The sequence below is a fragment of the Chlamydotis macqueenii genome, chromosome 1 (assembly GCF_036417535.1).
Source record: "Chlamydotis macqueenii isolate bChlMac1 chromosome 1, bChlMac1.mat, whole genome shotgun sequence".
NCBI lineage: Eukaryota > Metazoa > Chordata > Aves > Otidiformes > Otididae > Chlamydotis > Chlamydotis macqueenii.
In genome coordinates, this window is record NC_141556.1 from 63,829,834 (window position 1) to 63,856,977 (window position 27,144).

Below are 27,144 nucleotides of genomic sequence, written 5' to 3' on the forward strand. Positions count from 1 at the left end.
CGCCTCCTGCCTTCTCCCAGGGCTGCCCAGGCACCCCTCCAGTACCCACCCAGCCTCCCTACGGGAGACAGACGCCCAGAGGTAAGAGACACGCCAGGCCATTGCTCCATGAGGTCGGACGCGTTGGATCGATCACCAGGGGAGGCGAGCAGGGACGGTTTGGAGGAGGGAGGAAAGCCGGTCTGCACTAGAGCTGCCCAAAACTTGCATGAGGAATCTGCAAAGTTTCGTTATGAGGCGAGAGATCGGACGGGTCTCGCTGCAAAACTTGCCAAGCTTCAAAAATCTTTTCAGCCAGTTCAGGCTTGAGCATTGGCTGAGTTTCCAGCGAACATCAGCTAATTCGTATTGGGTTTCAGGTGGTGACCAGCTGGTTTTTATCCACCGGTCAGCACAGCTTGGGCACTCCTGGCTGTTGTGCTTCAGAGTTTTGGGGGGAGCTGTTAAAACTCAGAGCACAACTCAAGTAGCTCAACCGATCCTTGGTGTAACCTTGTTGGCTTAATGAATTCTTCCAAAGCTGACTTTGTCCCGGAGAGCGAGGGGTGTGTACGCACACACACAGTGATACCAGAACATTTGCATGAACTGCTCAGGCTGCTGGCTGCTGAGCTTAGCACTGCACAGAGGGAGGTTGTGAGCGTGGAGTAAGAGCTTTTGCCACTTTTGTGTCATGATATTATTCCACACACTTAATTAAGATTTTTGTCTTTAAAAGGAATTTGGAAAGCGGGAACAAAATCTTACTGTTTCTGTCAGGTGTGTAGTGTATCTAGCTGAACCAACTCCTCTTTTCCTGCCTTACACAGCCCAAGCTGTCCTGTATAGCTTAAGTCTTTAGATTTGGGAAAAAAAAAACCCTCTTTCTGGGTATAAGATGTTTCTGTACAGCTGTGGTGCCACACACCGCACTGAGATCACAGCCATGTTCTAGCAAGTGTAACATGAACACAGTATTTTAATTAATTTGCTATCTAAATTAACAATAGGTACAAAGGACTGAAGAAAGGAATCCTTTCCTCCTGGTGGAGGGGGAAAGGCGAGAGGGGTATGGCCAAATGCCCGGGAAAATATGTGAGGCAGCCAGGCATTGAGTGAAACTGCCCCGAGGCCCAGACCAGAGCTGTAACATTTACAGCTCTCTCCCCCTCTTTCTCTCTTTGGAAATTAGTTTAATTAAAGTGAATAGGAGTTGCTAAGAGACCAGAGGAGTTCTGGAGTTTGTTGCTGGGGCTGAATTGCCACTCTGCTTCCAAGGCTTTGCACTGAGAAGGGTGATGTAACGTGAGCCTACATAAAGCATTCCGGGCTCTTGGGAAAGCTGCTCTTTCCTTCTTCTAGTTGCAGTCTGGTTTACCAGTTCTCAGTTTCTTTCTTTATTTTACTGAACTTGCTTCCTCCCAAACATGGGCAAAAAACAGGTTAATCTCTTTACAGCATTCTTCTGCCTGCCTCCGCTTTGCAGATTTCTCCATGTGATCCTTCAGGTTGGAGGTGGCAGTGGCTGAGCCTGCAATTTGTCATGGGCAAGTAGGTTTGGAAATGAAAAGGTTATCTACTTCTAAACTCTCTCTAGTTCATTACTCCTCATCCTTTCCTGTGCTCCACCACAATTTCAGCCCAGCTTTGACAGTGGGCCAAGTGAACTCTTCCAACTCCATTTTTGCAGCTTAACGTTTTGCTTTGACACCCTGGCTCATACATGGAACAGCAGGAGTCTCCAGGCAATCTCCTGGGCAAAGGTTGTTTACCTTCAGAGATCAAGGCAAGAGATAATATGTTTAGCTTTGCATGGTCACATCATTGCTAAATTACTTTTTTCATTTTTACCTGACTTCTGTTAACTCAGGACCATCCATATGCACAAGATGATTAAGAAGATAATCTATGGCCTGGGAAGACAAGGGTCTGCTGTGGCATGTGGGACCACCCAGGTGAGAAGATTTCTGCATGGTGAGTAGTGTATTCTGAAAAGGTTCCTTCGTGGAAAACATTTTCCTCATCTGAATGCAGCAGGGACCTTGCTGGCAGCGTTCTGGGAGCAAAGCAAAGAGCAACAACGGTCTTGATGCACTATAGTCTTATAATATATTGAGTTACTATGGTATCCTTGGTGTTTCCACTCTTGTAAAAGATATTCTTTGGGCATGGTTGCAGGGCTCAGTTCATTCACAGTAATGATAATTTAAAGTAATGTTACTGGGGCCAATGACAACACAGCTGCAAAAGTGGTGGCAGAGGAACAGTCAGTGATGATGATGAGGATTATTATTCATATTAACAGTAGAGATATTTTGCAAGTATTTCACTCTACGTAAAAAAAACCAGCTCTAGTCTTCATGAAGTTATTTGTGAATTCACCACAAAGAACAGCTGAAGAGGGGGATAAATTTATTTTAGTGATGACAATTTGCCTTTTAGAAACAGCTCAGAAGTTACTGCAAATACCCACACAAATAATTCACTTTTCTGTGTTTATCCTCAGGTGGTTATGTCAGGATTCAGCCCACTGTACAGGAAGCCCTGATGAAGGGGAGACCAGTCGTAGCCTTGGAAAGCACCATTATTACACATGGCATGGCCTACCCTCAGAACCTGAGGTGGTGGATTTTGATGTTCCTCGTTGAACAAAGTTGTAAGAACGGGGCATATAACTGGTGGATTGATATCAGTATTCTTGGTCAAGCCAAAACCCTCGTAAGAGCAAATGGAAATATCAGGTTGCTAGGAATGCAGAATATGAGCTCCAGAGCAAAACAATTGTATTTGGACCTTTAAGGACACATGTCGGGTACCTATTTATCTCCTTATCCAACACCTTAAATTTCTGGCTTCCTTGAAATGTTCTGAGAAAGAGCTACCACACAGCTGCGTCGTTTGTACAGACATTGAAAACACTCTGCAATTTCTTTTGGTATATCTTTTGTAATGCAAAAAGGATTGGAACACACTAGTGAAATCTGTTCCATAGTGCCACTCAGAGCAGCTACTGTGAGACCTGCTGATCCCTCTTGCTGCTTTCTGTACCCTGCATAGAAACCCCCCCCGCCCCCCATCTCTACCCTTTATTTATTGGCATTCAGTAGACTTGTGTTTCAGTGAGTTACAGTGCCAGAAATCACTGCACTGTCCCCTCCATCCTTGCTGCCAAAAACCACAGGAAGGTTTCAGTATTGATTTTCCATCTTGCTTTTTACCTGGCCATTACTCTGCCTGACATTCTGTCTCAGAATGAAGCTCTAAAAACTCGGGTTTGAGGAGGAGGTAGTTTCAGCAGTTAAAGATTGCCTAGCGTATGTACAGATAGCTCAGACAGGGAGAAGAAGTTGCTCTTGAAAAGGATTGTGTATGAATGATCAGGCATAAAATACTGCAAAGCTTAAAAAGACCTAGTCTGCAGCCCTAGAGTATCCTCAGGCTACAGCTTTTTGGCATTGTTGTTATTCTATATCTAACTGCTTGTATTGTGAAAAATATATCCTGGGCATTTGAGGAGAGCTTGAATTACCTGGGGTTTCGTGAATGTCTACAGTCTCAGAGAAATAACAGGTAATAAATATAGAAAAGTCCTGTTTTGAGAAGATCCCTATTTTCAGTAGTCTATTGTAAAACTGGATTTGCCTGTAAACCAAGTGATTTTTCTCAACACTGAAGCACAGAGCTTGGACATTGCTATCCTGAAAATGCGAGCTCTATCCTTCTGCAAATTCAAGTGCAAAAGACTTCTGCCATTAGGAAGACACATAAGAGGAACTGGGCTTAGCTGAAATTACAAGAACTGTATAAAACTGGGAATGATGGCCATCAAACATGGCAGTATTCTTGTCTAATTGTTTGCCTCACTAATTTTGTGATTGTTGTCTTGTTTATCTTACTCTAGCATGGCCAGAGAGGTGGAAGAAATTGTAACAACAAATGGAGCACTGCCAGCCACTGTAGGTATTTTAAGGGGTCGAATCCATGTGGGACTCACAGACGAGGAACTTGAGTTCTTGGCAAGCAGTAAAAATGTAGTTAAAGTGTCTCGGAGAGATCTTCCTTTTGTCCTCAGCCAGGTATGGTATGCAGACTTTCTGTTGTGGTGTTTTCTATACAGCAATAGTATAGTGCTCTCCAGTTTCAAGACAGGTGGCTTTTAAACCTCTTGAAAATATAATGTAAAGTGGTATCTTATTGGTAAGTTCAAACTTGGCCCTATTGAGTCAAACTACAACAGAATAAGGGAATAGCAGCCATGAAGAAGGGCTCTTGAAAAGTCATTCTGGATTGGCTGGCAGGCCATGAGCACTTGGCTAAGAATATTCTTACTGGCATGATAAGGCATCATCATGTTACATGTAAACTATGTGCCACACAGGCCATCCCGAGCTTAAGGTGGCAGCTTCAGGTGACGCTAGCTGCCCGTGAAGCCTTCTGGTTGGAAAGCCCTGGAGAACAAAGATCTTTGCTATCATCAGGGCAAGAACGGCTTACATGGCAGGGGCGACGATTCCTCTGCGGTTTTGCCTAACAGAATATTTGTATCAGAACTTCACTTGTCAGCTGGTGAGAGAAGGCTGTTGTGACATTGTTGTGTGTCAGACCACAGCCCTAGCTGCCTGCGTGAGGTATTCCCTGTGTCACCCTGGGTGCTGACTGTGACTGGTTACCCCCTGACAGGGCTTGTCCGGTGGCACTACTGTGTCCGGAACAATGATTGCCGCACACAAAGCAGGAATCCCCATCTTTGTGACAGGTGGCATAGGAGGCGTCCATCGGGGAGGAGAGAACAGTAAGAAAATCAATACATTCTATTTTTCTCTATGTTGCTACTGTTGTATTTAATTCCGTATTTTTCCTTTTTCCCCAGTCTGCCAGCAGTAACTGTCTGTTCAGAAGAGTAAAGTTATAATTCTTGTCCATACTATTGTTGTTTTCTCCCTGGTGTCTCCTTTCCAGAAGCTTCAAAATATTCCTCTTGAGCACAGGCCAGTTGTTAAGAGGGCAGGAGTTTCTCTTTATCCTTTGCTTACACGGGGTTTTATGGATATTGTTTGCTGGTGCAACAGGAGCTGACTGTACCTCTCCCAGTTTGGAATGGCTGGATAACCTGATACTGGCTATCAAGCGCAGTGTTGTTAACAACTCTCTCTCAGCTGAGGAGAAGGAGAGTCTCACCACAAAAGAGACTTAGGCCCTGGTCCGTGTTAGAGGTGCATGCTGCTCCTCTCTGGAAAACAGCCCAGCCTTGGCAGTGTAGTTTGTGACCTTTAAGTACATTCTCTGTTCCTAGCCATATATATTCCTCGCACAGGGAGTGCACTGCCCTGCTGGATGCCATCCCTTTCAGATGTAAATTCCAGAGCTGGAGGTTTCCTGAGGTCGGCAAAGCTCCTGTGGCACTTTTTTTGCCAGTGATGTCAATACCAAAATCAAAATCTACTTGTTATATTCCATCTCCTTGAACTTTGTCCTTGCTTTATAACACTTTCTTCTTTTTTTCCTACCAAATTTTTGCATGCTGTTTATTGATGTGATCAAAGAGCCAAGAGATACAGTGCAAGGCCACGCTTCTGCCCTAAGCCATGTGACTGCTTTTTGTCAACATCTCTTTCAGTCTCTAACCGATCTAAACCTCTAATATTTGTTTGTGGATCTAAGTGATTACAAAAGCAGGTAGAGGCATCCCAGGCAGATATGGCTTTTTAAGAGGCCAGATCACATCAGCTTGGAGTACAGCACAATCACTGACACAATGGCTGCTTGTCCCTTGACAGCTCTGGATGTGAGCGCTGACTTAACAGAGCTAGGACGAACTCCGGTTGCTGTTGTATCTGCGGGAGTCAAGTCTATCCTTGATATTGGCAGGACACTGGAGTATCTGGTAGGTAGCATGGGCTGCTGAGCCTGAAAGCAGATAATGTTGTACTTTGTGTACAGAATGCCCAGTGCTGCTGGGCTAGGTATTAAGCCGAAGATTTTTAGAAATTACTATTGGGAGGATGTGAAGCCATATTTACAGTTTTCTAGTCCTGGGGCTATACAAGAACTGGGCTGCTCCCTAACATAAATCCATCCATGCCCAACGGGCTGTTCCAGCAGCTATTCCAGCTGAGGCCAAAGGCAGTGCTAGCCATGCCCTCTTTCTTTGGCCTTAGATTTGGTTTTCTGGGACAATGCTCCAGAATTGATAGGTCAGGCAAGCTATATCCATCAAACACTAAAATAAAATAAGAATTAAAATGGCAATCAAGATGATTTTCAGCAGAGTCACTTTTAAATGTTTGGTATGTTGGAAACCACCAGGGCCGGAACTTCAGGGGACAGCCAACATCAATTCTTCTCAATTGCAAACAGAACTCATTTATATTCCTGTCAGCTCATGGCATATCTTCAGATCACAGGTTGTTGCCTTGGACTCAGTATTGCGCTAATGATAGCTGCATGGCTTTTGATCAGCTCCGAGCACAAGCAGAGGACATGCATGCCTCGTGCGTCTCAGTAAGCCAGATTCTGTCTAACCAATTGCCATGTCTGGCTCTCTGCTTTGAAAAATATTGGTGATTCATAGAGCAGAATAGAATGGGATGTGTGAAAATAACCAAACCCTGTGTTAAAGAAAGGCAGTTTCTAGCTGGGTAGAAGGAAAAGTCCCATTTTTTCGGTGGATCTCCTTTCCCTCCACTGATTACCTGCTTGTCTCATCTCCACTGCTGCAGGAGACTCAGGGAGTCTGTGTGGCTGCCTTTGGAGAGTCAAGGGAGTTCCCAGCCTTCTTCTCACGCCAGAGCGGCTTCCAGGCCCCATACCACGTCCGGAATGAAGAGGAGGCAGCTGAACTCATTGGTGTGTTTCAGAAAGGAAAGGCCCATATAGGGCCCTGGAAAAGATGGACACAAAAATCACTTTGGATGATTTGGAGAAGAGTTTGTCCTGAAAAACAAGCAATCCTACCACCCCCATTCCTGCTTCAGTGCTTTGAAAATAAAGGAGCAGGGATGTTGTGTCTTTACAGCAAGTTTTTGGCATGCTTATACACGTTTTGTTCACGCTGGTGAAGTGGAGGGAACGCATATGTTAATGTGTTTACAAAACCAGCTTCTGGGCGTTCAGAACTGGAACCAGTTTTCTTTTTTAAAAAAAATAACATTTGCCCATTTTACTGTACAGACCGACTCAAAAGAATTAGGCAGATGTAAATTGATTGGTAGCTGGAAAAGACCGTGTCCTTGCGTTCCTACTTGGTTCCAGCAAGGAACAGGAGCTCCAGCTCTGTGGTTTCCTTCACCCCACACCCACTCTCCTTTGTCCTTTTCCTTCAGCATTTGATTTTTCCAAGGAGAACCACTAATGATCTGCCTGTCCTCTCCCAGCCAGTGTTCTGGGGCTAGGCCTGAGCAGCGGGGTGCTGATAGCAGTGCCCTGTCCGCAGGAGCGAGCTGCCTCAGGCCAGGTCATTGAAGAGGCCATCCAGCGAGCTCTCAGCGAAGCCAGGTGAGAAGCAACCTAAGCCCTATCCTTTCCTCACCCGGTGGTCCTGGGGAAGTAAACAACTTCAGGGACACTGCTGTAGGGGCTGTAGCATGAGCTTAACCCTAGGCATGAGGGAGCCCACAACATGCTGTCAACTGTAGTTTTATCTAATCTGAAACTTGTTTACAGGACTTTTTATGTTATGTGGTTATGGAGATAAATTATCTGCTAGCAGCTGTGCTTCTCCTCTGATGCTGTTTCAGCTCAGTTCTTCTTGCCTACAGGTATTTTCTTTACATTTGCAGGTTGAAAGGGATCACAGGCAAAGAACTGACCCCTTTTATGTTGCAGAAGCTCAATGAATTAACTGATGGGAAATCACTGGACTCCAGTATCCTTTTACTGAATGGCGGGGGAGTGGGGGGAAGTACTTCAGTGTACTTCCTGTCTCTTCTGATAATGCTTGGTGGAAAACGCTGTCACTTTATTGACAGTCTAGCAAGAGGCAAACACTTCCATATCTGCAAACGGATAAGAGGTTAGCAACTCCATCCTGCTTTTTCAGGAGCACCCTTACTGTCCTAATCTACTTTTGCATTAAAAATTGGAGGCCAGCACAGACAGCAGGTGTTCCAGAGCCCAAAGACATCCCTCACTTCTGATCCCCAAGCTTGCCTGCTCCATGATGGTGTCTCAGGACACTGTTGTCCATAGTGGGGTTGCACACTAGAAGGTACCTCAGCTTCCTAGAGCACTGCGTTGTACATCACACCACCTTCTCCAACTCTTCACACTGGTGCAGAGTAAGAGAAGCTTGGAAGGAAAACACCGCTGGGTGAGCAGGAATCTTCTTGCACAGGCAAGAGAAAAGTAAATCTACTGGATGTAATGCCAGTGTAGGATCTGGGAGAGCCGGGTTCATATCCAAGCTCTGCTGCCAGCTCTCTAGGAGACCTGGTCAGTCAGGGCAGATTGGTAAAGGCATTTTTGGATATGACAGCTATATGCAGACAAAAAGTGGGGATCTGTCAAACAGAGACAACAAGTTTCCTCTCCGTGGACCCAGGGGGAGGGAAGGTGAAAAAATTTAAAACCTCAGCATGTTCCTGCAGTATTGTAACCCGGTATATGTGCCCACAAAGGATTATGGTATAGGGGGATCAAATCTGTCAAGTTTTACAGCATGTATTTTCTGCTTTCTCCCTCTAGGCAGTTCCTACATAGGCTCTGACAGGTCAATCTTGCTGATATTTTTTCTTTTCCTCAAAGAAACGCCAAACAGACCTTGCTCTGATCCAGAACAATGCCAGAGTGGGCAGCTGCATTGCAGTGGCCCTGAGCAAACTACAGAAAGCCAGAAGGAAGGGGAACCTGCCTCGGCAAGAGGACACAACCCCACCTCGGCCAGTGAGTCTCTTGCTGCCCTCCATATAATGCATCTCTGCTGACAGCACAGGCTAAATTTATATCTGTTCCCAAAAGTAAAAAGTGACTCACCCACCCAGAGACTGATCTTTGTGCTTCACACTGGCAGACATTCTCTATTTAGTGTTTTTTATTCTTCTCAGATAGATATCCTCTTCTCCTCTCTCATCAACATTTACAGGGAATAAACACTGACAGTGGCCTAATCTCATTAAGTCTTAGGCCATCAAATCCATTAAAGCTTTAATCACCTTTTCACCTTTTACTGTGCCCTTATGTACAACTTCAGCTGTATTGCTGTCAGTGCCATGGAACTCGTGACTACAGGAGTAGATCTGGAAGAGGGTGGGTGGAGATATTTTGAGCTGCTGAGCCATATGTGTTTTATAAATATCTCTTTTTGTTCGCCTCCTGCTCATGATTGCCAGAATTACAAGAGGTGCAGCATATCCCAAACAAGATCCATTAAAACCCTAATACTCTATTCACTATCTTGGATTTTGTGTGTGCCACAAAATTTACAGGAAATCTATTTTAGGTGGTCTCTAGAGAGCTGAAAAAGTTTCTAAACCCCATTTGTAATAGGATTTGTCAACATTAAAGAGAGCAGTGACTCCAGAGGCAATAACCCCACATTTGATGCAACAAGAAAAAACATCTGTATGTCCCCAAAGAATCTGGGAGTTTCCTGTTTGTGGAACTGTCCTGCTTTTTCTGGCTTTGTAGGACAATAAGACAGTGATCCATAAAGTGTCACTGGGTATGGCAATTTCTTCTGGCAGCTTGCAAGAAATTACTGCATTTTTCGGCCCACTTTTTCCCATTTTCTTTGCTTTTTTGTTCAACGGTGCTTGGATGTTTCTGAGGTTTGATATGTAAAAAATTTTCCAAGAGAGATGGCTTCAAGGGCACTGACATGACTGGACCCGTGCAGCATATTACTTTGCCACCACTCAGTGAAAGCACCAGCACCCCTATGTGTACACAATAATATCCCACCTGCCATGCTTGGGCTACCTATGATCAGGCATAATTCAGAAAGCAACGTATAGAAGAGATTTTGATTCTTTCTAATCAGGATTGTGCAGACCTGTGTCTAGACAAGCCTTCACACTGTAAATGAGATAGCTTTCAAGACGGTGGGAAAAGTGACTAGGAAGAGAAAAGAAGACTTGGAAACTTTTTCCTAAGTCCTTCCAACCACTTTTTACCTCTTTCTTCCTTCTTAAAGGTGGTGATTGGAGGTATCAACGTTGACTTTATAGCCAAGGCGCGGAACCCTGTCATCCTGGTACTGTATCTATAGCAGTTTTCTTAGCACGGCTGCCATTTCCAGCTACTTTTACAGGAGTGCCAAGCCAAAGCGAGGTGGGGGGGAAGGTGGTATCCGTGTGTGGTATCCACATGTCCGTATGCACACACATGAGCAAACTTGAGAGGTGTGGTGCTGCATTATTTGGTGTGTTGTCTAGGTGGGCAATGGGGTGGTACATACGGACCTACTCTGTTCACATGCAGAAAGTCACTATCCCTACCACTCAAGACAGGGACAGAGCAATGTATCACCCTTACAATCTCTACATAATGACTCTGGTCTCTACAGTCTTTGTTATGATGCCTTGGGGCTATTCTCTGATGCCATAAGCCCAAAGAGCTCTTTTAGCAGAAGAGCTGCCCAGGGCACTCTCAAAGCACATATGCAAAGAGCTGGAAGCAATGAATAGAAACCCTCTCTGTGCCATGACAACCTCTAATTCAAGGACAAACCCTACAGGGAGAAAATCCCCAGGTAAGAGCCAGCTCTGGCTGCTTGAGACTGTCTTAGCTATGGAAAGCAGCATGAATAGCAACAAGAGTCTCCATGCAGAGTACCCACAGTGGAAAGAAACCTTTGAGAAAAATAGTACTGACACAATTATAGCTGAACAAGAGGGCCAGCTTCCTCAGTCAAAAAGGATTTGCGTCACAAAAACAACATAAAAAAAAGAAAGATTGCTTTAAAAATAGTGAACATTTTAAGTGTTACCAGACCCTCCCCTTCTCAATTCGACCAACAAAAAAAACCAAGAAGCTAAAGTAGAACAGACCTGGGACTTCCTTGTGCAAGTGACAGCCATTTGCATGGCATATACAATTCTTCTTGAGCTGTGTGAAGTACTACAAATTGAGGTGGTGACGCTTGCTCAAAAGTTTTTTGGTGTCTCAAATTACTCTGTGCTGATTGTTGAGGCAGGAAACTCCTGCCATCAGATGGGGCAGTCTGTGAAGACCTCTCAATCACATAGGGAAAGATGTGGTGAGGAAGCTGTCCTTGAGGAAGTTGACTATACAACGATACAGAGGCAAAACAATGTTATAATGGTCAAGGGTGACACGTGCTGTGGCATCAGCTATGAAGGCTTGCAAAACCAAAAAGTTAACTGCTTCAGCTGTTGTCTAACTGGTGACATACATACCCAACACTTAGCTATCAGGGCAAGGAGCTAAGTTGTGTCCAAGGGTGGGCAGCCACCACTTGGCAAGTCAGATGTGAGTGCAAATCCTGGGACCACCCATGGCGTGGTGAAGGGCCAAGGGAAGCTGTAGACCCTGCTGGGAACAGCTGAGGGGGGAAAAGGAAAAAGGAGATTTTAACATTGCATGAAAAAGTGAGGCGTTAGCTGCCCATCTGCATAGCAGTGAGACCTAGAGCTGATGGTCCATCGTGGCAGCTACCCAAATGCCAAGCTGCAGGAGGATTTGGGAACTGACAGCTAAAATGTTCCTGCTCACAGCTGCTGTGGTTAGGCACAGAGGAAAAGGCACAGAGGAAAATTGCTTTGTTTTGGCTTTTAAAGACAGATTTCTTCAAAGAGCTCAGCACCCAGCAGGTCCCACCCTTATGCATGCTGAGGTACCACTCACAGCTCATGCTGTCTCAGCAAGAAAGCAGCTGTATTCTCTCCTGGTTGTAATTCCCACCTGGCTTTCAAGGCTATCCAGAAGTAAAGCACTTTACAAGTAACTCTCTGGCCTGCAGAGAAGGATGCACAATCTTGCTCAGAGAAAAGTGCTGGAAGAAGCATTATGGTTATAACTCTCTCAGGATACCCAGAAGTTGAGCTCAGACTTGCAGTTACGTCTGAGCTGGCAAGGTGCGATAAGAGCCAGTAATTTCTTTTTCTTCAAAAGCAGGCTGCTAGGTTCCCTCTCACTTCACCCACCTGCTACTTTAAAGAGAGATTTAGCATCTTCATTTCTTTTAGGCCCTGTGGGGTTGTACCACAGCAGAGGTCATCCTCAGCTGGGTCCCTGAGTGGGAGGCTGCTACATCTGCTCTTGACGGAAGGCTTGGCATAAAAAACCCTGAAACTCTGCCTTTGGGATGTGCGGGGGCCTAAAATAGAAGATCAGCATGCCAGACAGTGAAGGAGCTCATGAGTATTTTCAACATTCTTGCAGGCATCGGTTGTGAAAAACAGATAGTGGAACTGCATAAAATAGAGTTTGTGCTCATTATTGACGGCGGTTAGTACCCTCTTTTAATATTAAAGTATGGGCTAGTGTTCAAAGCCATGTTGTCTGACTTGCCGAAACAAGAATCCTTGCTTTTTACTTTGGAGAAGGCCTTTTTTTTTTTTTTTTTCCCCCCTTGGCTGCCTCTGTTATGAGTAGTGAGCTTTAGAGTTAAAATGGCCAAGCTCAATGCTTTCAAAATCTGCAACGCTCAACAGGAGACAGTTGCAGATGGAAATATCCTCATTCCTAACAGTAGGAGTGGCGATTGCCAGGGAGACGAGCAAATGCAGCGGAGGGGCATTTGGGTTAATGAGGAGTCAGAAGTGGTGGAAAGATGGACAGAGGCCATAGGTTGCTTATATACAGGCAGTTCTGCTCAGGTGGTCTGAGCAGTTCAGGAACTGGAGAACTGCCAGACAGAAAACCAAAGGCATCAAGAATTAGCACCAACTCTTATAGACTGCAAAACTGGGGAGAGCCAGGGTAAACCAAACCAGCCTGGAGGTCAGAAGAGAGTAATAAAAGAGCATATTTAGGTGGGAGAGCAGCCTCTTGCAGTCGCAGGGCCAGATGCAGAAGAAAGCATTGTATGCAAAGGACAGATGTACAGCTTCGAATGGGGGAAGAAGAAGGGTCCTTGGGCAGCTTCAGTATGAGTTTTGAGAATGCCCAAGAACAGCGACAGGTTGGAGGCAGAATATTTCTTACTGTGAGATGGCAACACATTTACTTGTTTAGGATAGGTGGTGGTGTTTACAAGCAAGAAAAGCGTGTATGTGCAGGGGTATTCTGGTGCACCTGGGCTACCATGGGGCAGAGAGAGTCTGGGCCAGGAGCTGCTGTGTACGGGCACGCACACACTTCAGCGCTTGCCACTCAAATGCTCAACATACTCTTGAAAGCTCTGAATTATCCAGACCTGTGAAGATCATTATGACTGCCAGTGGCAAGCTGTCTTCAGAAATGGAAAATATGTTTCAGAATTTTATGAAACAGGAGCTTTAAAACCGTTTGATAGCCGGATGAAGTCCAAAGAGATCTAAGCACTTACTGACGTAATTGTTCTGGCAGAATAATTAGAAGGAGGAGGAGACGGGTGAGGGACTGCCTGTGTTCTGACAATTTGTCTGTTTATGACAGACTGACAGAGGGACAGAGGAGTAGAAGGCAGAGGCAAGAGAAAAGAGAAGATGATAACGACACAGGTGGAGAAGGGTATTTTTGATGAGGGAGATGTTTGGGAAGAGAGAAGGGCAAGTGAAAGAAAGCATGTAGACTCTGAGATCCTTCTGTGAGTAAAGTACAGATGCAATGTGGGCAAAGGTAACAAATCTCATTTTATCTTCAAAGAGGAAAATAAATAAATAAATAAAACTTCATCCCTCAAACTGCTTAAGAGGGGAGCTAAGTGGCCTGGAAGGAAGCTGCAGAGTCCATCAGGTCTGGGTCAGCGGCTCTGGAGTCCCAGTGCTGTTATGAGCAGGTATATTCAGAGGGCGGCTCATATCGACTGAAACACTCGTTATCATTGTTCTAAGAGATCTAAGCAAATCAGACCAAATAGCGATGCATGGGGAGATCAAGTGGATCTCCCCTCCTAGGAAGCAGGTGTTTGTCATCAGGGTTGAAGTGTGTAGATGGCTTAGAAGTTTGCATCGCCCTCAATCTGATAGCTAGATACCTTCTTCTCCCTCTAATTGCTAACCTATGTTTCAGCAACATCAGCTTCACTTCACGTGTTAATGGAGATGCAGCACCTATGCCAAGCAGCCCTCCCAGTTTTGCCGATTAACAATTTATTCTTCCAGGGCGGTGGGCAAACAAACGCTGGAAGAGTGAGACGAACCTTTGGTGGCGTTGGAAGAAACTTGGCAGGTGCCTAGTGCTTGGGTTTGCCTGTGGGTGCGTGCCAGCTGTGATTTGTCCTTTGGTATTCCTTCAACAGCAGGAGCTCTTGAATGCTGTTAAGATCTGGGACACGTTAGGCAATATACCAGTGGGCAAACTGCCTGGAAAAGGCAGGGGCCATTCCGAGAAATAAGAGGGGAGGGAGCTGGGATCAGGAAAAATGTCCTCAAATATGAAGTTAAACTAACATATAGCACAGTGACCTCAAGTCAAAGTTAAATAAGTATCAGTGATCCTCAATGACTGCTGAACAGCCTGGCCCTTAGTGATGAATTAGTGCCAGGCTGTAGTCACAAAGCAGCATGTCTTGAGAAGAATTTGAAAAGAATAAGCTTATTCAAAGATGATCATCCATGCATCATGGACAAGAGGAACAGGAGCACAGGAATTACTGTAGAAGTGAAAGGGCTACAGTTGTTGGCTACAGGCGAGGATCACACTGCGCCTGGTGCTCCATGACAAGCAGGAGCAGACTAGTGTTTGGGTATTGAAATTAGTGGATTACAAAAAGATTTTAGGATTATTCTGTCTTTTTTACTCTTCTCAAATCTTCCTAACACAAATCCACTATCACTTCAGATCACAAATACAGAAGCTTGAGGGAAAAATAAATGCCACCCACTGAGGTATGATTGATGATCTCTTGAAGGGAGAGGAGGAAGGGCTTCCCATGAATCCATTCGGATTCAGTGGTTTTATAAGAGAGCATGGTGGGAACAGCAGTGTGGGAAGGCCAGCAGCAGGAAAGGCCATGCACAGAAGCAATGTGGGAAAGCCCACGTGCCTGTGATGGTAAAGGAGATTATGCCAGGGAAGTGTAGAAGTTTCTTCCCCTTCTTTCTCTTTCCTCTAGTCCCAGATGTGCCAAAAAAATCCAGAGAATTGAGAGTGTTGGTGCAGCAGGCAGCTGTAGATCACCCCCTGCCAATCTGGCAGCAGCTGTGGCTGAGTTTCATCTTGCAGTTCCTTCTAGAAAAGGACTGATGAGAATTAAGTTTTCCAGGAAAAGGCTTTTCTACAGACACTCATCCTGCACAGACTGTCACTCTGTTCACTGTACTCTGATGGATTTATTAACATCTTTTGTTTCCATTTGCTTTTAGACTGCTTAAGCCGTCTTGGACTGACTCCGCTCTTTTTATCAGCCATAGGGAGGGATGAACATTCAGAGTCCGTCCTGCACTACTGTCACCACATGGTACGTTGCACAGTAATGGCACCTCAGAAGTGTGGAAATGATGACATTACATAGTGGGGGAAAAAAACCAAAAACCACAAATTTTTTTACAATGACGGTAATAGAGCACTGGAACAGGTTGCCCAGAAAGGTGGTGCCCTGGAAACATTCAAGGCCAGGTTGGATGGGGCTCTGAGCAACTTGATCTAGTTGAAGATGTCCCTGCTCCTTGCAGGGGGGTTGGACTAGATGACCTTTGAAGGTCCCTTCCAACCCTAAGTATTTTATGATTCTATGATTCTCAACCCTGGCAGACATAAGAGCCACCTTCCACCAGGCTAGGAGTAGGAATAATTCAGTGCTCCTTTAGTTACAGACAATTAGAAGGCAAGGAGCCACTCCCTAGAGTACGTACAGTTTGGAGCTGAACCATAGGGTCTGAATTCAGCTCCAGGGAGTGGTGCTTGAAGGAGCCAGAGAGGTAAATCAGAAGGAACCATGAAAACTTCTAGGAAGGCCTAAGCACAGCCAGAAATATGCAAAGCCTGACTCTGAGGATAGACAAAGCAATGCCAAAATCAGCCTGGTTTGGGTGAAGCATTAGACAGAGAAAACCTGGAACTGGGAGCCCAGTCTGGATACCTCCCACATTCAGAGGAGTAGGGTCCTCTGCATAGCTGCATACACCCCTCCCTAACTGTGCACTGGAGGAATACCTGACGGCAGCAGCAGCAGGGTGTCCCCCGAGGCCAGAGAGCCAGGAGCAGCAGGAGCTCATGAGGGGCAGCAGGGCAGAGCCTCACCCCCCCAGCCAAGGAGCAGAGACAGCCAGAAGGGCAACCCCAGCCTAGGACATCAGGCACCTCCATGGTGAAGAGGCAGGGCTGAAGACAAGCCAGGGGTGGGTGGAGAAGCCAGGTGAGGCTGGTCAGCCTGGATGGGGCTCTGAGCAATCTGATCTAGTTGAAGATGTCCTTGCAGGGGGGTTGGATGAGGTGACTTTTAAAGGTCCCTTCCAACCCAAACGATTCTGTGATTCTATGATCTGTTAAGGCCTATTAGTGCCCTCAGGGCCTTGATACCCAAATAGAGCGCATGGGGCCTTAGTTCTGGCTACCTGAGCAATTCGGTAAATGAAGCAATAAGAACATGAACTCTTCTTTGGTTTATAAAGGTTTTATAGTGGCAGGTCTATAATCCCTCCTCTACCCAGCACAGCACAGTTTGTGCCATCAAAGTGAGCAGTTTATCAAGGGAAGATGGACTTGCTGGCTAGCCACCAAGCAATCCTTGCCTATAACAAAACACATTACCACCAGTGTCAGAGAGGACCCTTTCCTCAAAACCTCCAACTTCCCTGCCAACTACTGGAGGGGATGCATTTCACCATCCACGTATATATTCCAAGAAATGCCCTGAGTTCTCTAAGCAGATCATTCAAAAGACCCACAGAGGAAAGACACCTCATAGCTGTGTCTGTGACACTGCTGTAAAAATGGCTCCAAGGCTGAAAGTCAGGCTGTGCAGTCACTGAGGTGGCTAACGTAACCGCTAGCTGTTGCGTGCTGCCAAGACATGCCAGCATGTCGGCAGACCATCGAAATATCACACAAGCTTTGGGAATGGATGGCTGGAGCAGGCAGGGCTGCAGACCACCTTTCCATTACGACAGAGATGCAACCTATGGAACTGTACTGCAGAGACCTGTCACTCTCATTTACTAAATGATTTCTTTAACCTGTGGCATTTGTTGCATTGTGAATATTAAAAATCTGCTAGCACTGTCTAGACCAAGATACCTCTGAAGTGTTACTTATCTCAAGGGAGAAGGGAAGTTGAAGGGAGAACAGCAAGCTGGGCTACTGATCAGCTGGGCACAGAGAAGGAATGAGCTGAGTGTGGCAGAGAAGGGAAACACGTTCCGTGTATATCTGTGCTCCCTGTTTTAGGACATGAGCGCCGTCCTTCAGCTGGAGGGGAAGAGGACAGCCACTTACTGTGCTGTGATCACTAGTGCTGGGGAGCTCAGCGTCGGCTTGGGAGATATGGACATCCACCAGCAGATAACAGAGCAATACGTACGCAAGCCGTCTGATTTGTAAGCTTTTTGTTACGAGGAGGAGCATGGATGTGTGACAAAAGGCAATTGGTGAAGCTGTGCCAGGAGGGAGTGGGTGTGCAGAGGGAACAAGGGAATTCCTAAAGTTAACCCCAGACATTGGCCACTGAAATAGCAGCATGGCAGGCTACCAGAGCCCTCTGTTGCTGCTGACCCAGATGGAGCTTCTACCTGTTTCTGCTCCATACAGTATCACCACTACTGTCATCCTGTGACATGTAGGCCAGAATCCTCTTCATTAACTGGTCCCAGCTAACCTAGCATTTCTGGCGCCTTAAAGCCAGCAACAAATCCAGTCCACCTGCAGAAGTGGTATTTCCCCCTTTAGGAAAAACAAACAAAAAAAGGTGAACAGAACACTGGTTAAAGCAAGTTTTCTTGTTCCATCCCCTCCCCACCATCCCTGTTGTTTCTACATGCTGAGTTGCATCAACAGGCTGCTCAGCACATCTCAAACTTCATAACGTCAGGGCTAATGGAAGCAGTGATTAAGGACTGATTCAGCGAAAGCCCCATCACTGCACCCTCCTTCCCTACTCCTTTTGTCAGCAGAACAAAAGCCTGTGCTTCATGACTGACAGTGACATGGAAGTTAAGTGCAATTTACTTACAGTGGGATCTCCATGAGGTGGAGACTTCCTAGGGAAAAATATGGTCATTGCTCTCACTTCCATCCCCTCCCTGCCTCTCCCAAGCCTTAGCATGGGAAGCTATTACCTGACAGATTAATTCTCCAGAGCTTTAGAAAACAGCTGTGGTCAGTGGAAACTCTGACGCGATCTTCTGCTGCAAAGTGCATTCTGGCAGCCCTTCTTTCCGCCAGGATTAGCAGAGACGTGGAGGGGTGCCGCACGGGTGCCTATAGCACTATCCCCCATCCCTGCATGATTTGGTTAGGACCTGGGAGTAAAACACTGCGATGAACAACCTGTCTTAGGAGGCATTGTGCACAGAGGACATCCAAATGACAAGCAAAGGCGTAGTCAAGCCAGGCATAGCGCAGGGAATCCTACAGTGGCATTAAATAGCAGCATTCCCTTTCCCTGCAGGTCTCTGACTGACCCACGGGTACCAAAGTGGTCTAGTGAGGACCAGCAACGGTTTTTCTCTACTGGAGGGGCTCTACCAGTTGTGTCCAGCTCTTGACTGCAGGGAGCAGGGGAAGGAGAAGAAGGGGAGCAGATGGGACAAATGGAAAAATCCCTTTTCCTTAGGGAATCACTCTTTTAGTTCATGCTTCCACCTAAGGGCTGCAATACGAGTTAAAATCCTACATCCAGACTCTGAATAGCAATCATTTTGTCCCTCTGCAATGACTCAAGCTGCCTCTGTGTCCTGGATTTTCACTAGGTGTCCCAGTTCAAGGAGAACCTATGCCAGGCCCCGCTAGTTTGCATTGATGGAAATGTGCCTCTTTCTACTATTCAGTATGTCTGCCAACTAGCTAGAGAGCATCAGCTAGCAGGTAAGGAGAACTCACCCAGCCCTGGCCCCAGCGCTCCTGACAGCGTGTGTGCCAAGACACCCCGCATGCCCTGAGCACTTTCCGCTGCTGCTTTCTGGAGATAGCCAGTTACTGTCTGACACGCTGCGTTATTCAGCACTCCTTTCTGTGCACTGCTATTCTGTTTCAAAGGGACAAAATATTTCTTTTCTCTGAGTTTTTCTGATTCTGCAGCTAAATCCCGTTTCCTGTAGTGTAGGTGCTATAGCCCTCGAGCACTGCCCGAAAGCCAGGGAAAGCTGCTCTCTTTGCCTTTAATCTCAAGGCAAGCCCAAATGTGTGTACTTCTGCCAGTTTGAGCAGTGAGACAGTTTGTTTCTCAGAATAAGTGTTAAAGCATCTTTTGAGAGGATTTCTGTCCCACTTCCCTTAAAATACATGCCCCCCTCCCCTGGTATGCCGAGGATCCTTCACAAGGCTTCCTAAACCTTTGGAGTTATGCCTTCATTTTTAAAAGCGAATCCTGAAGATGGAGACAATGTTCTTAAAACTTGGCAAGGGCTCCAAAACCAGCTAAGAGGAGTCTGATTATATCACTCCAGAGCCCAAAGCAACTGTGTAGTTGCTGAGCACCGGAAAGGAAACCTTGGGAGACTTTGTCCCTAGCATGGGGGAGATAATATTTCGTTTTCCAATAGATCACATGTATAACCCCAGTTATGCAGATCATGCTAAGCCGCCTACACTGCATCCTGCTGTGATGTAGAGATGAACCACTAATTAATTAATTAACTAACCAACCAATTGCAATGTTGTTTTGAAGTGTGCTATGAGCCAACAGACGAGAACAAGGCCTCTAAGCCATTCCTCTCAGACAGCTGGAAAGTGCTCACATACATTTCCCCCAATCTGCAAGAGCTAAGAGCAATCAATCGGACCCTTGGGAACCATCTGCCAGCAGGTATCGAATACACAGAAGGGTCAGTCACACTTTTAGATAACCTAGATCCTGGAGAAGAGCATTTTCCACTTCAGTCCCTGTTTCAAACAAATTGGGCTATAACATAGTGGGGATTCATGAGCACCCTTGGTGTCTTCCACCGTAAAGCCATCTCTGTGTGGGTTGTATGGTCCAGGCCAGACTGATGATCTATCGAAGAGCACAGTAGGCCTGGGATGGCTCCCTGTCCAAAACCAGAGATCCCTTTTGCCTCACTTTGTCAGCTAAACAGGAAGAATCTCTGCTTTTAAACATGTCTCTGAAGCATGATGCTCTGAGAGCACCTGTCTCAACAGTACCACCCTTTGTGGAAGTGAAATACCCCACCACATGCAGGTGGAAATCCAGCAGCATTAAGACAAGGAAGTCATGCTTCATGACAGTTTTTTGATGTCTACAGACACACGTTTAGTCCCATGAGGGGTGGTTTCCTCAGAACAGGATAGGTAGTATGGTATGGAAGTCTGATGTTGAAGAATTCCATGTTTCCCGTGATTTAAAGAAAAAAAAATGGATCAACCACACTTCAGAAGTGCTCATAAATAGTAGTAGTGATGCTTCTAAATAGGCTGCCAGCCTATAAAAAGGCCAGTTAAGGACCTTTAAAGTTATACCACAAGTTTTCCTCCCCATTCTCTGAAGAGCTGCCATCCAGGTTGGAGGATGTGGTCCAGACTGCAATGTCCCTGGCCCGCCCTTTGTTGGCCCATCTGTGCTGTGTGGTGGTGACTCTTGGCGCTCATGGTGTCCTCCTGTGTGGCAAGAGCCTGGAAGGGAGCATCTCTCTTCATCCAGGAGCTCACGAACAGGTAAGGGCATGGAAAACAAACTCTGAGCTCTCAGTTGCTTCTTTCTGGGACCATCTAGCACTGTTGCTATTTCTGGTGGTGTGGCAGCAGCCCTGGCAAACATGGCATCACTGCTGGCAAATGTATGTGTTTGGGGGGTGGAATACACAGCTCTGAAAGAAAACCAAATTGTCTGTCCGTGTACTGCTGGCTCCTAGCAGCAGTATTTATAGTCAGCTAGTTTTAAATATGCTTGCCATGAATATTCATGAGTGTAAGCTTCATTTTCGGGAAGCTTCCTTTAAATCACTGATCTCTTTCAAAGTGTGAAAAAAGATTTTTGCCCTTTTTTTCCCCCCTCTTTTCTTTTTTTTTTTGGCATCCGTGCAGGTCTGGATGGCATCAGCCACACCAGGCCGTATCAGCTTGGGCAATAACCACTGACTTCCCCTCTCTCCCCTCACAGACCGCGGCTGCCAGCCTCTGTGCCACCCACTACCCTGCCATCCACGTCAGCAGGGAGGAGATAGTCAACGTCTCGGGCGCTGGGGACAGGTATCTTGCTCACTACTTTGTCTTCTCCGGCTAAACGTGGAAGGGCCATAATCAGATTTCTGTGAAAGCAAAGGCAAATGACATTCTGCTGCTGGAGGAACAGACACTAAGGACACAAGGACAGGACTGGTTGCTGTGATTCTTTGCAAAGCTTGCTAAAAATCTCCCCCTAAGCATCTTGGAGATTATTGCCATTATTAGTTTTGCTTTTCTTTAAGATCCAAGCCTTTCCTGGCAATCTAGTAGCTCTGAATTAGTCCAGGCTGAGCTGCTAAAAGCAAAGTAAACCACCTTACATCAAAGCTACCTTACTGACTACTTTACTTCCATGCTTCTCCAATGGAAGGGGGACTGCCACTTAGTAGCTAAAATCACCCTATAAAAGCATTTCATCAGGTTCTGCGTTTGCCTCTGGCAATAGCTCACACTTCCAAAGAGTCGGCTGCATCACTCGCTTAGCTGTTCGCACAGTGCTGTAGATAGGAGGAGGAAAAGCCAAGTATTATTCCTAGCCCAATTCTCAGATATATCACTGTCAGAGTGATATTTTATTACGCTCCTTGTTAACTTGTCAAACTATATGTAGTAGTCAGGTTTTTTTTTCTTCGTCCTTCGTACACCACAATAACTGATTCTATCCTTTCATTGCCTCGGGATAGACCAAAAAGCTGTAGGTGACAGATATTTCCTTTTATTTTTCTGCTCTTACCTACCAGTAACTCAACATAGCAACACTTCTTTTTTCTTTTATGCGTGGGCAAAATGAAAAGCCTTTTTTTTTTTTAAACTTACAAGGTCTTCCTTATTTGAGTTAGGATCAATCAATAACTTCTTGCCAAGCTAGCTAACGCACTTAACACCAGGACACGCTCCGTGTGTCCCAGATCGCCTCTGAGATGAGTTGACTGCAACTGCAAGCTGATCTTCTCCAAAGAAGACCAAAGTGGTGTTCGGAGCAGCAGGTCTAACAGCAGAGGAATGGGGGCTGGGAAGAACCTCATGGGGTCAGCTTGTCCTGTGGAAAGCTCAGCTTTGCTCACAGCTTCTAGCAGATGTGCCCAACCTCTGCCAGTCCCTCCAGGGACACAGCCTCCTCTCTGCACCATCTGCTCTGTACACAACTACCCCTTACCACAGGACAATTTTTTCTAGAGTCTAATGTAAACAGCTTCTTTAGGGTTTCCTTCCCCCTTTTAAAAAGCTTAATTTAAGAGAAGAGCGAAGGTGAGAGAAAGTGTGCCACTGCCAAACACCTCCACTGAGTTACACAGGAGTGCTTTAAGTTTGTTTTTCCTTCTAAAACTAGCCAAAAGCTAGGCCCCCATTACTACTCCCATTGCTGAAGTAATATTGGTCTAGAAATCCCGTTCCCCAGCGTCCCCAGGTCCATGTGGGAATTTTCACAATCCTCTTGTTCATCCAGGGTTTTCCTTCCTGGTAACCCTGGCTGCTCCACTGAGCCGCAGAAATCCCTATTGTACAGAGTAAGAGTCCCAAAACAGACTGGAAATGCCAGGACACTACATTGATGTATGTGCCATCTCCACAGCGTATAAACTGGTAAAGTGGCCCAAGCCCAGCCTGTTGACAGTTTCAAGGGACAGGGTGTGCAGCAGGGTATGATCCAGGGCCGTAACACATTCACGGCTTGGCCTCCGTGAACCCTTGCACTTTTGAAGGACTGGTCGGGGAACGTCACACACCCCGAAACCGTGATCCAGGACACCTCACGCTTCAACCCTGCAGCTTTCCTGCAGCTCCAGAGGTGCTGCCCAAGGAGCCATGCGTGTGCGCAGGGAGCAGCGGCTGTTTGCTCCTTGCACCTGGCTGCCATGACAACATAACACCACCTGCCTGCGCACGGCATTGCTAGGGGATGCTCCCCCAAATATTTACTCTGAACCTCTGGAGCTGTTGAGAGATTGAATGGTTTATGAAAATCGTAATCTTCTGTGCCTTTGTTATGGATAAAAGGCTGCTGAGGTAATTAGTCAGAGGGTCAAAAAAAAGTGATTTTCTTTTCCCTTCCCTATAGATTTGCTGATTAATCCTCCCTGCTGTCACATTTTCCCGTCCTTTCTTCTTCCTTCTGAATGTCATTATCTTCTCCCTTCTCTTTCACTTCTCCTTTGTCCTTTCCTAGCTTCCAAGCATCATCACTGTATTTAGCTATGAATCAACAGTAGTTGTTCCCAGTTGATCACAAACACCACCCTGCACGTATCTGTGCCTCAGGAGAGCCTTCCCCTGAAAGCCAGGCAGATGGCAAAGCCACCCGCTTCTCCTGATGGCCTCCTCAGTGCCTTATGAGGACCTGTGGGTGACCGCTGGTGTTCCAAGCATTCACATCATTTTTACTGGGAAATCTCAACTGGAAAACCACAGCAGAAGTTTACAAATATCTGAATCTACAATCTCATTTCAGCTTTGGATTTCTTTTTCCAGCTGTCTCCGTTGCCCTGCTCACATGTATATGGAAACTTTACCTCTCTTCCCATCCACCCCTTTGCGGACAGGAGGGAACGTAACAAGGCACCAACAAGGAACAGAAAAGCAACAAAATAATTAGAAAGCAAGGGAAAAATAGAGTCTTCCCTTCTTAGACTCCTTTCTTTTCTCCTGCCTCACTTGGAAAACTGGGGACAAAAGAAAATGTGGAGTGGGAAGGCACCTCAACTTCTCAGGTGACAAGCAAATAAAATACAAATAACTAGCACTATTTGTTACTCAAAATTTAAAAATAAGTACAAAAAAAGCAAAACCTTTTCATTATAACCTCATCCCTCCTGTGTCACATATTCTGCTTCTGTAAGTGTTGGTTTGTGTCCACATGAATGCTTGTACAAAGGAATGGCCATGCTCCTGGTCAAAGCTGTTCCCCAGTGTTCAAAACTGCCTGTCTTTCTCTCCACAGCTTAATGGCAGGAATCCTTGCAGGGATGCTTGCTAAACATGACACGGATACCTGTGTCCGGATGGGTCTGCTTGCTGCAAGCTTGTCTCTCCGTTCCTATGAGCCCATTTCCCCAGAAATCAGCACTTCCAGTGTCAGCCAGGAGCAAGTCAAGAGCAGGAGCTGGCCAGAGGTGAAGGTATGGAAGATGGACTAGAGCACCATGGCTTTTTCATTCATCACCTCCTCACACTCCCCGCATTGCTGTTTCCAGGAACTGGGCTATGGTTTGAGCTTCTAGCTCCAAAGCTGGCTGCTGACCAGAGAACTTAGACTTTCAGTGCACACAACCTTTTGGGAGGTGAAGTGTCAATGGAATGCATTTGATGACAACTTGTGTTGCACTGTTGACACTCATGTTTGTCTGCTGTTGTTTCCTCTTTTTTTTTTTCCCCTGGGTTGCAGCAACCACAACTTGATTCTTCTGTGTACTGCCTGTTGATAGCTTATCTCACGTCCCCCTCTAAGGAGAGCACTCCTCTGTTTTGGTCTTGAGTAAACTCTCAGAGAAGGGGGCCCCAACCAGGGAACTTCTTTGTGAAGAAAAGCTGGTTTCTGGTCTTTCAGACCTCCTGCTTCTCTGAACCTCCAGTCCTTCCTAGATTTTCTCCTGTGGAGATTTTCCTTTCCTCCACCTGTGTCACTATTGTCTATTGTCATGGTAGCTCCTCTATCACTGACTCTCAGATCTTCAGGACCATGTCTCTTCAAGTGAGCCCAACAGCAACATCCTCACTTGCCGCTCACTCCTGGTATATATCCAAGAGGTCCCATGGACCACAACGTGCGGCAAGGTGCAGCTGGCAGGCACATAACACTGAAGGACAACCTCATCAATCTTCCCAAGCCAGCCAGCAAATGCTGCACTTTCTTGCTCTGAAGTCCAATGCCCCTGGAGAAAAAAGGCAAGGTTAATCAGAGAGGGGTAACCAGGGGCCAAGCTGGTGGCCTTTAAAAGATAACCGCCGCTTGTCCTGCACACATTGATCTGAACTTGGGGCTTCCTTCCTCTTCAGACCAGAGTGTCAAGAGTAAACACCCTGCTCACCCACATACACACCTCAGAGAGCTGGAACAAGCCCCTCTCTCCATACCACTGACCACTTGGCAAGCCACTGTGTTCCTGACACAGAAAACTTCCCACTTGTGGCTGGCTGGAGAGGAGCACTGGCAGACATGCGATCCTAACAGAGCATGCTGGGACCAAAACATTCAGTCACACCTTTCCTTCCTTCCAGAACAAGAAGCCTTCTGGTACCGCCGCAGAAGCTCAGGATAATGACATTGTTTCCAAGAAGGGGAACCACAGCCCTTGTTTACAGGTGGACACTCAAGCTGTGTAGCTGTAATGACTCTGCCAAGTTCACAGTGAGTCCATGGCAAAGGCAGTAACAGAGCGGTTGTCCCTCTGCCTTCAACCCCTCCAGCATCTTTATTAGCAAGGATATCTACACTTAGATAAATTTTATACAAATTAATTCTGGTCCAGAGCCTTTTGAAAATTAGCTAATGTAGCCAGCTTGGGTATGGAAATCAGCTTCTTACTCTTCTGTTGTGCAACTTATCTCCCAGAGATACCTCTTCTAGATATCTTCCAGCCCCTGAGTGACTAAACTTGAGGGTGGGAGGACACCAGCTCTGCCTGTGGTTTTTTGGGGTTACACAGGACCACAGCCAACCTCCGTGGCTGACAGGAGAGTAGCAGGAGATGGCAGTGGGTGAGTGGCAGGAGACCTCTGTGTGGGTCTCACAGCGATGCTTGCTGGCTCAAGGCTGCTGAGCCATTCCCACATCAGAGGTAAGAAGGCCAGTGACTGCGCATACTCATCCCTAGTCCACAGGGGAACGCCTGCCGTGCGATTACAAGTGCCAGAATGATGTCTGGGGGAGAGCAGGACAGAGAAAATTCAGCCCAGGCTTCAGGTACAGCGTCTGCCGAACAGCCTCCCTCTTGCCTTACACCAGCTGCAGTGTCCAAGTTCATCATCACAACAGCCATGCATGAAAATACCAGTGTTTTGCCAGTGCACCTTTGCTGTCTATACAGAAAATAACAGCAGCAGATGTGTAGGAATCAGCTCTCTGGTCTCCTACCTTCCCTTTGCTCACACCCAGGGGAGTGGGCCAGCAACTCGCTACACCTTCCAGAGTCCTTCCTCCCACTGGGAGAATGCAGTGCAGCAGGCAGGACCACAGACACTTTTCACTCTGGAAATCTGCCCTCGGAGCAGGCGGAGACTGCAATGGCGCGACTGCTGCCCCATTGTGCCCAGATCTTTAATTCAGAGCTGTCTTCTGGCTGGCAGCTGTAACTGCATCCTACCCAAACGCTGTAGTTAAAGCCAGGGCTGTCAGTCCCTCCTCAGCAGGTACCAGAACATTCCTGAATTAAAAGCATCTTTCCTGCAGCCCTGTGCATGTGCAAACGTTGCCCTTTGGTGGATGAGGAGCCAGAACTCAGTGGAAAAATGTTCGGGGGGGGGACCCTCCCCACTAGTAAGCGGGGCTGAGGGGAAGGGGTTAGTCCCAGTGCTCAGGACTGTTGACTGCAACCTTTCATCTCAGAAGGTGCTGACAGGGAGGCCATGACGTGGTGGAGGGTGCCGTCCCTTCCCCATCCAAGCGAGGTGCCCAATATGAACAAGTATTAGGGAGCAAAGGCGTCTCCTGTGAAAGCAATGAGGAAGGATGACTCCCTCTCCCAACACATGATGTGTGCAGGATGCAACTGCAGTTGTCACAGGTAATCAGCCAACAGTTTGGTGAACACTGAACCTTATTAAAACTAATTTCCAGTGGAGCTGGGTCTTGGTGCTGGCTGGTTT

At 46.5% G+C, this 27,144-nt stretch overlaps 1 protein-coding gene across 5 annotated transcripts; it reads left to right on the plus strand.

Annotated features, from left to right (window-relative positions):
* On the plus strand, positions 1–24,676 carry LOC104485117 (uncharacterized). 5 transcript variants are annotated; one of them, XM_010127380.2, is made up of 19 exons: positions 1–81; positions 1,850–1,953; positions 2,486–2,600; positions 3,881–4,055; positions 4,660–4,771; positions 5,757–5,863; positions 6,699–6,825; positions 7,353–7,473; positions 7,758–7,843; positions 8,735–8,859; positions 10,109–10,168; positions 14,184–14,250; positions 15,387–15,481; positions 17,410–17,538; positions 18,930–19,044; positions 19,847–19,984; positions 20,666–20,832; positions 21,278–21,366; positions 24,281–24,676. In XM_010127380.2, exons 2-19 carry the CDS (start codon positions 1,860–1,862, stop codon positions 24,474–24,476), a joined length of 2,118 nt encoding a protein of 705 aa, XP_010125682.2. In that variant the 5' UTR covers positions 1–81; positions 1,850–1,859; the 3' UTR covers positions 24,477–24,676. The 5 variants fall into 5 exon arrangements, with proteins under 5 accessions (XP_010125682.2, XP_086610902.1, XP_086610881.1 ...); XM_086754776.1 differs by having other exon boundaries at positions 48–81; positions 1,850–1,934; XM_086754755.1 differs by lacking the exon at positions 1–81 and adding an exon at positions 1,352–1,530.
* The last annotated feature ends 2,468 nt before the right edge of the window (positions 24,677–27,144 follow it).